At 25.1% G+C, this 16039-nt stretch overlaps 1 protein-coding gene across 1 annotated transcript in view; it reads right to left on the reverse strand.

Moving 5' to 3' along the window:
• Positions 1 to 2047: 2047 nt before the first annotated feature.
• Positions 2048 to 16039, reverse strand: part of LOC129618917 (trypsin-2-like) — a 42434-nt gene continuing 28442 nt past the window's right edge. Inside the window, exons 2-6 of the mRNA XM_055533946.1 lie at positions 11867 to 12181; positions 3581 to 3762; positions 2785 to 2882; positions 2587 to 2728; positions 2048 to 2434 (exon numbers count right to left, since the gene is read on the reverse strand). Coding sequence (XP_055389921.1) covers positions 2220 to 2434; positions 2587 to 2728; positions 2785 to 2882; positions 3581 to 3762; positions 11867 to 12181 — 952 coding nt within the window. The 3' untranslated portion in view covers positions 2048 to 2219. The remainder of the gene's footprint in view (positions 2435 to 2586; positions 2729 to 2784; positions 2883 to 3580; positions 3763 to 11866; positions 12182 to 16039) is intronic.

Raw genomic sequence — 16039 nt, forward strand, 5'->3', positions numbered from 1 at the left:
GTATTACTACCGATTTATCTATACATACTCGCATATGATTATGTGAGAAGTGTTCATTATGTAGATACATTTTGTTAATTAACGTACATATACTATACATTACACATATCCTTTTTTATTTTATGACCAAATGCTCTACATTTAAGTTCTTAAAATATTTGACACATACTTATATAATTATTTCACTAACGAAAGATTTATAGAAGTTTATATATCCAATAAAGCAAATATGAACATATTATAGAATTACTACATAAATGGGACACAGAATATTATACTCATATCTTAAAATTTTTCTAATTGTTGATGTTAATAGAATCTACTAAGACAAATTTATTAAAGGCTGTCTCTTTTCATAGAAATCTCAATTTAGGTCAAATGAAAGTGTAATCACGTTCGTTGCAGTTTGAAATTAAATTTTTAAATTAATTTAATAATATTTTTGCTGCGCATATTTACATATTTCCGAATAAAGCGTATAAACAGACTGATTCAGAAATTAAGTACCGAATCGCATACATAATAGTGTTGAAAATCAACGTCAAAACGGCTATATCTCTGAGATATGCATTTTTGTTTGTAATTATTTTGGGACACTCTGCATGTTACACAATTTTTTTTTGCAAATTGTGTATGGTTTTTTATTTATAAGAAGCAAATATGACATTTTTTGAAGTAAAAAAATAGTAGATTTATTACTGGAAATCTACATAGAATAAAAATTGATTTATATGTATGTAAGTACACACGTGATATACGTTCATATATGATTGCGTTTAAATTGAAAAGAAAGAAAAAAGTTTGAAGAGTTACATTTAAAGCACGTCAATAGATTTTTTTGTGTACAAAGAACGCTAAAAAGTTTACATGAATGTATGTATTCAAATATATTCAATTATGTTTCTATTAATCAATTACAATAAAAAACTTTAAATTAATGATCTGGTACATGTTTATTGCATTATCTTTCAGTGACGGGCGTAAGAATTTTAAAAAAGATCAAAGTGACAAAATCATTAATTATTAATATTAAAACAAAGCTTCTGTAATAAAAATAATTTGCTGGAAAAACTTCAAAAGGTTTGAAGATTTTATAGGTCAAATGCTACTTCCTTGCTTATAAACATAAGCGAGGAAGTAGCATTTAAATTGTTAATATGAAAGGCAAATAAAATTTTAAAAATTTTTAAAAGTATGTAAAAATTAAGTTCTCTTTTTAAATTTTATTTTTTATAAACAAATTTTAATGTTATTAAAATTAAATAGCTTAAGTATATTACAGTACACCCTTACAACTCAGGTATGAGTCGCTAATGAAATTTTTATCGTATAATACTTTATTGCGAGCAGTAAAAACAAAAAATTTCAATTAAAACTTTATTGTTCTTTTTTAACTAATTTTATTTATTTCAGGTATTGGTATTACGTTGTTTCCTTACATCGCCTAGAAAAAATGTGAGTTCTTAAAACACTTTATCAGTAATTTACATATACCTATATATGTACGAGTATGTAACGTAAAAGCATTTTAATTATCTGTAAAAATTGAGCTGCTTAAGATTTACATACCATAGACAGAGTGTTAATTAATTTTTGAGAGCAATTCAAATTACAATTATTTCTTTCATCATTTTAGTCATAAAGAATAACAGAAAACTTAAAATTATTGTAAGTAACTAATAAAGAAATTACGTACTTCTAAAATTTATAGAAAAATAATGAACTTTCAAAGTAATTTCGATTAGAAAATCAATTGAACATGTTGTATTGTTAAAAATACAAGTCTATTATTAAAAATATAAGTACAACTGTAGGAAAGGTAACACAATATAAAATTAATTCTCTCTATGTTGCCTCCGATTGCATACCTTTTAATTTAAAAATTTGTCTTTTATTTTAAAACTTAATATGAAGGATACTAGTAGAAAGAATCCATTAGGTCCATTAATAATTTTTATTCTAAATTAACATAAAATATTTTATTTGAATTGTAAGTTTTGCTAATGTATTTGATTTGGTCATAAAATATTGGCATTAATTATTTTTTTAATTTGAAATTTAACAATCGATTGCAATTTTTTCTTTTCTTTTGGTTTTACTCAATATTATCTTTTTAAATAAATTTTATTTTAGAATTTTCAAATTGAGATTTTGTTATTAATTACAAAAGTATTTAACAATCTTAATATTTTCTATTTATTTTTTAGTTACTTATGCTTCTAAAAATTTACATTTAATAACAAAGAAAAACAAATAAAAATAAACAATGAAATTCGACTGAAACCTAACATTCCAGCTGAATTTTTTTCAATCCAATCTTTATAAACTGCAACATTAGTATAAACTCCAGGGTAGCCTATTATTCCACAACCTTTACCCCACGAAACAATTCCATTGATAACACCATCGAAAATAACTGGGCCCCCAGAATCACCTAAAAATTTAAAATTGAAAAGATGAAAAGTTACAAACTATACAAAATAACTATAAACTATACAACTATAAATTATACAAAAATTAATGGGGTAGATGTGATTAATTCATTGACACATAACATAAAAATAATTCTTGAGCATTTTAATTTACCTTGACAAGAATCTTTGACTCCATTAGCTGCACAAAACATACCATCCGTTATTTCATTAATTAATTTGTAGGCATCCCTACATTCTTGATGATCTACCAAATTAACGGTGGCTGTTAATAAATACTGACTGCCTGCTGATTCCTTTAAGAATATTCAATTGAAAAATAATTTTTAAACTCTAACATGTGTGTTATTACCATTTCTGTTGCACCCCATCCAGATATAGTAAGAGGTCGTCCAGTGGTCAAATCATTTCCAGTTCTGGTAAAGTTTATAGTTTTAACGTTTGCAGTAACTAAAATTACATACAAAGTTTGTAATAACTTAAAAGTTGTGATATTTTTAAGGTAATATAGAAATTTTAATTTTAAGTATTTAGGTGTAAGTTTAAATTTGTACAATATAGACTGTGAGTTAAAGAACTTTAAATAAAAACTCTATGATATTTAAAAGAATAAAATTACTTCGGACTTTCTTTAGAACTAAATTCGCTTTTAAACTGTCGACAATATAACCTTCATAGATGTGAGATGTGATCAATAATTACTTTATTTAAAACAACAACAATTGCCTCTGATTAAATGTAATAGGAAAAATTTCAATCTGTAGATCTTTTCTTAAGATTTGATAATTCTATCTAAATATATTGAGTTTCATAAATCTCCACCTAAATATATAGGATCTACCAATTTGAGTTTTCCTTGGGATTTCTGAACGGTAAATCGAGTGCTAACGCAATTTGCATTATAAACATTTATTTTTTTAGAATAAAATTTCATTTTTGTAGAAAAGGAATGAAAGAAGAAAAAAAAACAAGAAAATTAAATTAGATTTACAAAATTGCAATATTCAAACTTGATCACTTTATAAATAGCGAAACCTAAAATATAGCAACTGAAGTCGATGAAATCAGTGAATCACAAAAATGTATTGTGATGTATATGAAAATATAGTTATATGATTTTCTTGTAAAACAAATGTTTCCTTACTTACGTTGGAATGGTGCTGTCAAAAGTAATATTCCTACATCATGCCTAAAGTTTTGCATACTGAAATTAGGATGGACAATTACTTTGCTTACATCACGAGCCTGATGATCTCCTCTGGAAGAACGATCCAAAATACCCATAACAGTTATTAAATCGCTAGGTCTCCATTCCACAGTTGATTTTGGTCTAAAAATAATAAATGATTAAATATTAAAATTTTATAAAACAATTTTAAGTTTCGATTTTGTAATAATATATTGGAAAGAATTCAATAAAACTTATTTCAACCAAGATGAAAACGTTTTACCTATTTTACCTAATTAGAGGACCTATAATCTTATCGAGGAATGATTTTTTTACTTCTATTTCCTGTTTATTTTACGTTAAAAAAAATTTAAAATAACCGATAGTTGTTTTACTTTGTCTTCCCGTTAGTTTGTTTTTAAAACTTCTGCGCCATTTAGCAGAAAGCTAAACTTTTGTATACAAATAGATCTTCATTAGAAACTTACTTTTATAGAAGAATATTTTCATATATTTTTATATAGTATAGAAGACTATAGAATTTGGTAAACAATCGTATATCCGTGAGTCAATAAGTCACAACAAATAAGTTAGATAGTCATTTGCTAACTTAGGTCTTTACAGATTACTAGAGATTTAGTTTCAGCAAGTAACAAACTTATATTAAAGAAACATAAATAGATGACATACCAGGCGGTTCGTTAAGTGAATTCATTAAGCACAAAACGTGAACTATATAACAAAAACAAAACTTTTCCATTTCATTTTCAATGAGGGACCATTTAAATTTTAAGACCATCATACTAAAAGCAGATAAGCAATTGTAATATGTATTTTTTGTTCAAAGAAAGATTTTTTATTATTTTTAGGTCAACAATTAATTAAATATTGAGTTAGTATATTTATGTATTTATATTAATGTTAACTTCTCCCTGAATTTCAAAAGGAGCCCCATTTGGACATCGTTGGTATATAAAATTTAGCAAAATTATTATCTTTCCAAAATCAACCTGTATTACGCTATGAGTAAAAATGCTTTGCGTATATTTTATCACTTATTGGAAGCTCTATATCATAGGTTCCCAAGCTTTTTTCCCTCGTAGACCCCTTATCGTGTTTTTGAATTTTTGATAGACCCCCTTAGTACTTATTTATTTAGATTCATAATTTTTTGTAGCCCCCTAGCAGGTCTTCATAAAACACTTTGGAAATCACTGCAGTCTATCTTATTCTTTTATAAATTCTATCCGTTTTTATACCCGTAAGAACGTATGTTCGAACGGTATACTAAATTTGCCTTACCGCTTGTAACGCTAAGAAATAATGGTCAGAAATATAGACTCAAGTATATGTTTTTGATCAGCGCCAATTGTCCGTCCGTCTGTCCCAACGATAGCTCAAACACTAATTTAGCTAAATTCACCAAATTTTCATAAATGATTTTTTTATAGTAAATACCAGAATTCTATTTAAATTGGATATGTTCAGGGTACTGGTTCGGGTAGCTGCCATACAACTTCAAAATTTATTTCACTATACCTCAGAAACTATAAAAGCTATGGTATTGAAATTTCACACAAGCAAATATATTAGTAGGGCCAATGTGTTTGATAAAAGTCGTTGAAACTGCTTGGCTCTTTCTGGTAGCTGTCATAAAAATTCAACAGTAATTTGGCCATATCTTAAAAAATATTGAATACACAGTACTGAAATTTTGCATAAATTAATATAGTCCCATAGTCAGGTATGAGATATTCATAACTCGCACGTAGGATAACAAATTCGTACGGCTATCACAAGGTTGACACGGTCAACTCTATTTTGTCAAAAGTTTTCGAACACGAGATTATCGCACTTACAAATGCAAGTGTCATAATATCTGTGAAAATAAATCTACGAGTACTTATCTCGTATTATTTTTAAATGCTGGCTTAGGAATTTCAAGTATAGGTAATCACATTTTTGACAAAATAAAGTTTAAACAGTGAAGCGCGTGCCCAAATTAATCAATTACTGTCTGAATTTCTTTATTAGTTGGCAAATATAAAAATATATTTACAAAGTGATGATAAATCACTAAAAATTCACTCTTATCTTTCTAGCTAAGGCAAAAATAAAATATTTTAATATGATTCATATTTACTTAAAGAATAACAACGATACTTCTTATATTCATTTACAATGAAATTTTTAGATATGTTTTCTTAAAACTACAACACAAGTTACCCTATTTTCCCTGTTTTTTTCTATTTGCACGTATGCAGAGTAAGTTATCTTAGGTTAAATTTCAATTTACTACAATTTTCAATTACAATCTTATTAAAAATCATTTTCAAATTATTAAACAAGTATTATATTATACAATTATGAATACTGGTTAATGAAAAGTAATCCGAGTTATTAGACAATGTTGAATCTATAAATTTAATTTCCAAATTTTGACTTTAATTCTAAACAGAATTTTATATGTGACGGTAAATATTTTTTTAAATACCGGATACATCTATAATAATAAACGATATATTGTATAAAAAATCAAATGTAAAACCTATAAATAAAATAAATAGAAGCTAGTAGAAATTTATGATCTTTTATGTTTTAATAATATTTACCCAACAATTAAAAGATTGATAATATTGTTGACACTACTTTACTAAAACGAAGTTTTTATATTCTTCTCTATAAAATATTTTTAAAGCCACTGTATAACAATAGTGTTTAAGACGTGCTTAAGTCCAAAATGTTAATTGAAAGTAAAATTGAATATTTCTTGCCAAACTTTCATTTGGAAATTTTTTTTTGACCATAGTCGATTCGAAATGCAAATAAATTGAAAGACTTTTCAGTGAAATATAAAAATAAACATTTTATCAATTTCTTTAGAATCCTACACGATGTTTTAAAATCACGTTATTCCCTTAAACAAGCAACATAATAAGTTTCCCATCTCATGCTTGTAATGTAGAACAAATGATTTGTAATGTAGAACTTTTTATTTCAGTAAGCGAAAATACTGCTTTAAAAAAATCTATGTGAGTACTACTTTATTGAAATAATTTTCATTCATATACGCATATTTTTAAACGATTGCATACCTTTAGGATGAGCACTCTATGCATTCTTTGAAAGAGGCATTAACATTATGCTATATTTCAAGGGTTAATTGCATGATTTAAAAAATAAAAATTATATTTTTTAGTGCCATGGCATTGGCCGTTAGCTTTCTGCACTTATAGAAACTTGAAGAAGCTTGCATTTTCGGAAATATAAAGTGCCAAAAATTCAACTTTAACACATTTCTAGAGATGATAATTTTTTTGTAACGAAGTCAATAATTTATTAGTAGGTATCTAAATCTAATTTTAAACTCCTATAATCTGAGGTCTAGAAGAAAACCGATATAAAAAAAATAGGAAAAAAACGAATTTTAAACAACGGTAAATTTTTTACGGTCATTTTCTTTTTTTAAAGTTCAAATATGTTGTATCGAGGTAGCAGAAGCCAAGGAGAAGAAAAAATTTTCTTTAGCTTTTTATCTTCAAGGGTGTAGAAATTTTGTAAACATGTCCACGGACGGACAGACGGACAAAAAGAGTTAAACTAATAAGTACTTTTGTTAAAAAAATTTTTGGAAAAAAATTCAATAGGCATAATATTCAATTCTTAATTATCTAAATTAGTAAATTTTGTTTACTTAATATCGGAACAAGATATCAAATATGATTTCTATTAAACATAAAACACGACAAATTTTCCAATTAAAAAATCAAAATTAAAGGTATTCACGGTACTAAATTAAAAGTTCAAATAAAACATAAGCTTAACTTGGTAGTGTTTTATTTTGTGCTAAAACTAATTCACGTAGAAGTTAGAAATTACATTTCAATTCTCATATTATAATGTTCCAAAACTTACATAAATAAACAATGAGATGCAGTTAAGACCTTATTTGTTGAAATTAAAGCTCCACCGCAAATATGTCCTGCACCAAATTTCTTTTGATCATTCCATTTCAATCTAATTGACACCATATGTTCATTACCTTTAAGTTTTGCTAAATCTCCATCAATTATTCTTGGTTCGATTTTTTTCATTCCAGTTTTATTAAATTCTGACAATTTTAATTTTTCTAATAATGTTACCTCAGATAATGTTTTATTTAAAGTTCCATTAACTACTTGTGAATTTAATTTATTAATATTAAAAGTAAATATTTGTAAAGCTATTAAAAACAAGTAACTAGACCATTTTATTTTGTACGTGGGTAGCATATTTAAACACAATTTTTTTAATAATAAAAAAGACTAAAACACAACAAATTAATTCTATTCACTATTAGGTTAGAAATCACACTAAAAGTACGTACTCAATTACGAAAAAAAGTAAATGAAATGAAAAGTATCGATTTATAATTATATCGGATATTTTATCACAATGATATCGGTAATTTTTATCAATCAAAAGTCAAGTTCGCTTATACTCTGTTTTTATAGATAAGAATTCGACATGATTGTATCATAAGAGTGAAATTCGATTCGAAACACTTACAATTAAATTTGTCTAAAATTTTATTTCGGCGTGCCTAGTAACAGAAAATATTTTGTAAAATAACTTGTAATAAGCGCTTGTAATTAAAATTGATTCACAATTAAAAAGTAAGGGTGTATGTAAGTACTTATTTTATAAAGAATTTTGATTTTAAAATAGTACAAAATTAAACCAATTCGGTTCCTATTATTCACTGAGATTTCAGAATTTTGACTAACAATGAACTCTAATCAGAAAACAAAATACTTAAGAATAACTTTAAGATAAAAAAAAAGAAAACAAATATTAGTCAGAAGTGACACAAGTTTCAAGTGACAATCAAATGCTTATGCCTAATAATTATCTGCATACCTATAAATTATGTATACTTTGTAAGAAACGAATTCCCTTTTCACAATACGAAAGTTATTTGTCTAATATTAATTACTTCATATTATATTCAAGACTTCAAAAAAAAAAACGTAATTAAAATTGAAATATTTTTTCTGTGAGAACCCGTTTAATATGCCACTTGTTTCATAGGTTTTCATTCTATTGCATGATTGAAGGTAGTGATTAGGTTTTCACTTCGAATAAATCTATATTATTTTCGAGAGTAAACGCATAGTTCGGTTCATGTGCTTTCTTATGTGATTCATGCTTATTTTACATAAAATATTATAAGAAACAGAAAAATTTTGCTGAGAAAATGTATTGGTATCTAAACGTGACTGATAAATCCTCTTTGTATAAACTTTTAATTTAATATTTTAGCAATAAATTTAGTGCATATCAAATTATATTTTTGTTTTGTTGTAAATTGAAAATGATAAGAAACAATATATAATAGTATAGAGGAAAACGTTGTTAAATGCTTGAAATTTTACTTATAATTCATAGGGTTTTTCAAATTTCACGTATGTATAAGGTATAATAAGGGCATCAATTAAAATTTGTAAAGAAAATTTATATTACATTTAATTAATAACGACCACATATCTATAATATTTTTCAAAAATGATTGTATTTGATAGAAAATAAAATTCATGAACTCGTGCACTGTAAAAATATTATAACTCAATTCCGTTTAGAAAATCCTTTAAAAATTTACAAAGTTACACGATAAAAACAGTTTAACTATGGGCATATACTGTTACAACCACAATAATGTTATTTCCTGCTGCTATTTCAATGGTGACTTGCACTCATTTGATTAGTAACATTTTTAATTAATCGTAAAATTTTGGGACATGTCAAGTCACTGGAACTGGTTCTATATTACACAAGTCGATTTAACATGTTTGATTTTCTTTTAAATAAAATAATAAACGAATTTGTCGCAAATTTTATATTATGTAAGAATTAAATTTGCTTGTATAAAATAGTTTGGTTGTATCAGTACAAGTTCCAATGACTATAATTTTCAAATAAGAATAAATCCTTGTTTTTTTTTTAAATTCTTAAAAATATTGCTGAATTTTTAGAACACGTTTAAAAACATTAATTTTCTACATGAATTGGTAGATTATATGCAACACATAATTTTATCCAGTTTTTTCCTCCTCCTGAAAAAAAGCAGTTTTTGGATTTATACTCATTTGAACGCCGACCATAAATGTATAAATACACATTATTTTAAATTTTTACATTAATAATCATTATACAGAAACAATATTTCTGGCAGCACCAATAACATTGAGTGTATTGAAATAGTGAATAAGCTATTTAAGATATTAGAAGAAACGTAAACTTCAAGGAAAAATTGAAAATTTCAACAATTTAATCCAAATTATATAAAAATATAAGAGAGTATTCTCTTGGCTAATTAATATTATTGAGCTACTTTAAATTAAACCATTTCACTAGTTTCAAACATTTTCTCAATCACTCAGCAATTTCGAAATTGTTTTCAATATTTTTACATGCAAGTACTCAAGCACTAATTTCACTTTATCAAATATTATAATTTAACAATTGAATTGTATAATTGATTTAATTTACATTGGTGATATTTTAAACGCGAGGAAAGATCCCAAATACTTTAGTTTACGTAAAATAAGTTAACACAGTTATTCGCAAAACAGTTACTCGCAAATTTCAAGAATTTCTCATCAAAAAAAGTAAAATGTTTTTCTTATTTTCATTTTTATCTATACACATATAAATTTCTGTCGTAAGAACTTCCATACGTGATTCACTAAATTCACACATTTTAAATATTCAGCAAAACATACAAGTGATACTTTTAAATTTATTATACGAATTCTTAAACATTGGTGATAAAAATAAAATCAAAAAAATAAACAAAAGGTACATGAAGTCAACAACAATATTATCGCGTTAAACATTATTGCTATATAAACAATTGCTACCGCTTCTAACAAATGTACTTTATAATGTACATAATAAGTACGTAAATTGAAGTTTATCTAAACGGGAATACAATTTGAATCAAAAAAGCGTGTACCAAATAAATTTTGACAATATTTAGTCGCACGATTTTACATACAAAGTTAATATTATAGTTTAGAAAGTACTACTCTTAACAGTTTATTGTATGGAAGTGCCTACTGCACTTGTTCCTATAAAAAATTTTCCTATATCATTAACAAATTACTTTTAATCTAATAAGCTTTAGTACTCGATTTGAAATTAAATTTTTTGGAAAGGTAATAAACGTAATAAATAAATCAAAAATTAATTTTTTTATATTTTTAAATCTCAGAGTGTAAAATTGACAAAAAATAATTAAATGACTTTAAAATTTGATAAAAAATGAGACAACAAAAAAAAAAATTAATAATAAATTTCAAGAACTTTAATAACAAAAATCGCAAAAATTATATAAAAATATAAGATTATATTTGGAATTAGATTAGATAGCCAAATTTCTTATCAAATTGAATTATTATTGTATTATATAAATTAACTTTTCATTGAGCTTTTAAAAGAAAATGTCCACGTTACAACAATGATTTGTTTTAAAATTTATTGACGAAAAATTTTTATTAATACGCTTGAATTAATCTACAGATATTCACCGGCAGATTCGCTAATTAAAGAGATATTTCATAATTCAAGTACGAGTATTCTATTCGAATTCCAGGCAACTTTTATTTCAATTTTCAATTTTCAAAATATGAGAAGGATTTATTTTAGCGTCTTAATGTGCACGTTAACGCTACCAAAATTTATAATTTTTCACAATATCCAACATTTTTCATAACTAATAGAAGTTAAATAATAAAATTAATAGAAGTTAAGATTATTACACTTTCAATAATAACACTTACATTTATGGGATTAAATTAAAAAAATTAACCACTAAGAATCAATTGATTTGAGTCTACCAAGTTAGTATTTTCAACGATATAATTTGACTTATCAACTACTTAATTTTAACCCTAATGTAGTACTCGTATACAAAAACCCAATCCTATGTATAATACGAGTATAAATGTATAATAAAGTGCTTTACACAAAACCCACATCAGGGCCGAATTAAGGAAGTTGTATTCGAACGATTTATATGATATGAAATTAGCATTACGCAATATCAATTTTATTATATGCCATATAAATACAAAATATATACATATTGGTTTCATACCACATTTACAAGAATATTTTTTTTTAAAACACAAAAAAAAAAAAAAATTAATTAAACGTGCTTTATTCACTAGCAGTTAAAAGAATTTGGAAGAAAAAAATTATATACGAAAAAAAATATTTAACTTACACTAGTAAACAATGTGAAGCAGTTAAAACTGCTTTTGGTGTAATTAAAGCACCGCCACAAAAATGTCCACTACCAAATTTTATTAGTTCATTAGGTTTATATCTAATTGATACCATATGTTCATTGCCTCTAAGTTTTGCTATTTCGCCACCAATTATTTTTGGTTCTGATCTTTTAATTCCAGTTTGATTGAGTTCTAATACAGCTAATTTATCAAATAATGTGATACCAAATAATCCTCCATTTAAGGTTTCATTTAATGCATATGAATTAGAATTTTCAATATTAAAAGCACATATTTGTAAACTTATTAATAAAATAAAATTTATTGATATTTTTTTAAACATTTTAATAATTAAGCGAGCACTTTAATATTACTATACAGTACTAATCAGACTAAGAATAATTTTGTAATAAAAGGAAAATTCGATGTGATTTGTAATTATATAGCTGCTAAAAATTTTAATGCAAATTCTATTATTTTACTATCGATATTTTCTTATCAATTAATATTGAAAGTCAAATTCGTAAAACCCTTCAAGATAAGGTTTTTTGTATCTATTTATGTATGTATGTATAACAAAAATAAATTAGTTGTAGACGAAAAGCTCGTCACTAAAACAATAGATTCCAGGTTTTTTTTAATTATCTTCTGTTTTGTTTTTTATTTTAATATCAATTTGGTTTATTAAATTTCAGGCTTTTTTACAATTTCCTACTCGTATGTATAAAATGATTATACAAGAAATAATATAAAATTTCTTTCACACTTGAAATTCATCGTCGCCACAATATGTCCAGTTATTTGAAAACAGAAATTGAAAAATACTAGTTAAGCTGTTTTAAATTTGATTATTTTGAAATTTTAAATTTTGAACGATTTTTTACTTAACTCCAGCATCATATTTTCAAAATACAACAATGAAAACGTGTATCATGTATGTATTTATGATATATTTACTTCTATGAAATTTCAATACCACGACTTTCATAATTTCTAAAATATAGTCAAATAAATCTTGAAGTTGTACCGAACCAGCTACCTGAAGCAATACCTCGATTACGTCTAATTTAAATAGGGTTCTGGCACTTACTACAAGAAATCATTTGTGAAAATTTGGTGAACTTAGCTCAATTAGTTATTTAGTTATCGCCAATCATATTTTTAATATAGCAAAAAATATGTTACTAAAATTTATGTGTAATAGACCTTCGATTAATGAAAATTACTTAAATATCAACTGATTTCTTATTTATAGAAAGGTCGAAAGATTTTAACTGGTAAATTTTTACCTATTAAATCAGAATAAGAATATATTTTTAAAACATATTCTTAATCCGTCTTTTAGACGTTCAAATAATTTGGTGTCTGCTCGATCATTAAATTTTTTGAAAAGTATTGCAATAATTTTTTCAAATTATATAAGAATGTACATAGCGAATTTCATTAAAATTTTCGATTTTTTCGTACGCAAGAGTTTCTAAACTTAATCAAATTTTGAAAACTATCATATTTTTTTTAAAAATGTTTTCCAATAAATGATTTTGTGTTGTTTTTTTTTCTTTTATCTGAATTCAAACAACAAGAAGAAGTAAAAAAAAAAAATAGTTGAATAGTTGAATGAACCAGTTTACTATGTTGACATTTAAGTTGAATACTAATATACGAGTATCTAATCAAAATGAATGAGTTGAGAGTGGTGATTTTGTAAATAAATTAATTATACTAATTATAATAATTACATTGATTTAAAAAAAAAAATGTTTTTCCTCTATAAATACTATACAAATACAAATCAAATTCGAAGATATGTGCCCATTAATTTCACTCCGTCCATCCGCCCGCCAGTCAGTGCACCTACTGTTTTTTTTAATAATTTTATTACGATTTTTTACAAAAATCGAAAACAGAAATTTATTTTACAAACAGATCCACTGCAAAAAACCGATAAAAGAAATATGGTATCAATTCCCTTCTCTTTGAAAGTTCTGAGCCCACATATACAATTTTTAAGTAATTTAGTATATTGAAACCATAAAAATTTTTTTAAATTCAGCAAACGCACAAGCCACGTGAACATTAGATAGACAAACCTCAGATTAACTCATGTAATTGAATTGACAGTTGAACATAATGAAATTAAATTAAGTTGAAGTTTCTTTTAATTTTTCTCTTTTCTCCAAAAAGTATGCAATAAATCTTTTAGCATAACACTATTATTTTGGCATTTTATTAATGAGTATAATTGAAAACGTTTTTTTTGTTCAAAATGAGTGTGCTACCGTTTTTACATCTGCACAATTCTTAATATGTGCACCAGGATTTTTAGAGGAGTAAGTTTTGTCTAATTGTATGTGTTCACATAAAAACATACACATACCTGCTCATTTGACACTTCCATTAAGCGAATACACACAAACACATTTCCAGAAATAAATTTGAAAATTAACTTGTCTCTTTTCTAATAAAATGACAAAAAACTACGCGTTTATTTTTTGGAGTATATCAGATTAGATAAAAAAAAAATTTTAATTCCCTATTTCATTAAAAAACACTTAATGATCTACATCTACATTATGAAAATGAAAGTAACATAAAAAAATATCCGTATAATTTCACATTTCGATTGATTTTTTCGTTGGTGAGTCAACAAATTTTAAGTGGTTTTAATGAGTTTTACAAAAAGATCATTTATAATTACAAACCTTTTACAAATGGAATACTTTTTGAAGTACATTTGTATATGTACGTAAATGTACGTAAAGTTTCATAGAAAGTTGAAAAGCAAGTAATAGTTTAATAGGGACTTGCTTTTTTAAATGCATGTTAAATAGGAACAATGAACATAAAGATTTCATTGTTACATGTACAGCGAGATAATCGTGAAAACTACAATTTTGAAAAACCTCCTTATATATAGAAATCTTACGTATATTAAAAAAATATAACAATATTACAAAAAATAAATAACCTGCAAAATGACATTCATTTCATAATTTAAAAAAAAGGATAGGAATTTTTCTTATCTCACTCTTACTGTGAAATATTCGGTACATGTTCGTAAAATAATTATGGTTTAATAACACTACAATATATTACGTCACAACGTATTCTCCCCAGCTTACTAATACAAATTTAAAAGTAATTGTAAGATAATTTTATAGTCGTTCCCAAAAGAAACTTAACAAATAAAGTAAAAAAAATTATCAAAAATATGCAAAACGATAATTGTTATCATAAAAATAAAATTATTATAATTTTTTAAGCTATAAAGCATATTAAAATGTAGATTAAATAAATTTAAATATTAAGATAAATTTTGTACTTTTTGGGAAAATCGACGCGTAATTAAGGAGCGGCGCAATTGTACAATTTCATTCAAATACTTTAATCTCACAATTTAGTTTAAAGCTTTATTAAGAGAAAAAATATTGTTTTATAAAAATTTAAGTTAATTCAAAACATTATTTTTATTACAAATCTTAAAGGAAATTTTAAGAGTTTTAAAAATTGAGGATCTAATTTCTTACTTAAATTTAAAACTCATCAGATGAGTGAAGTGAAAACCGGGTTAAGTATACTCGGACAAGCGCTTACAATTTTTATTTCTCTATTTAAAAGAGTAAACGAAAAGTTCAACGGATGAACGAAATTCTAATTAGTAATTGGGAATTTTAATTGGTAAATCCCAAAATTTTTTAATGACCTCTAATAAATTTATTAAAAATTTTTTTTAAATTTGTTTATCCCGAAAATCACTCACTATATGACTTTTCACCCTAAAATTTTTACAAAAGGCAAATTTTAATGTTAAAATATTGGGCTTTGTTCAATTTAAGAGCTCAATTTAGAACCAGGTTTGTGTATTTGCTAAATATGTAAGAAATAATAACCGTAAGCAAAAACAATTTTTTGAATATATTGTGAACAATCGCACAATTATAATAATCCATGCAACCACATAAATATGATCAACAATATTTTAATTCTAAATATATTCGCATAACCTATACAAATAGATAATGTAAGATATTACATTACTTATCGTTGCATTATAGGGAGGATATCCATGATATACATACGTGTATTTTAAAATATTTGCATGTGTATATGCCCCTAAATTTTATATCATGAATTTCTGTTATATACATACATATTACTATTGTAATTGA

The sequence above is a fragment of the Condylostylus longicornis genome, unplaced genomic scaffold (genome assembly GCF_029603195.1).
Source record: "Condylostylus longicornis isolate FDR11 unplaced genomic scaffold, ASM2960319v2 ptg000010l, whole genome shotgun sequence".
NCBI classification, from domain to species: domain Eukaryota; kingdom Metazoa; phylum Arthropoda; class Insecta; order Diptera; family Dolichopodidae; genus Condylostylus; species Condylostylus longicornis.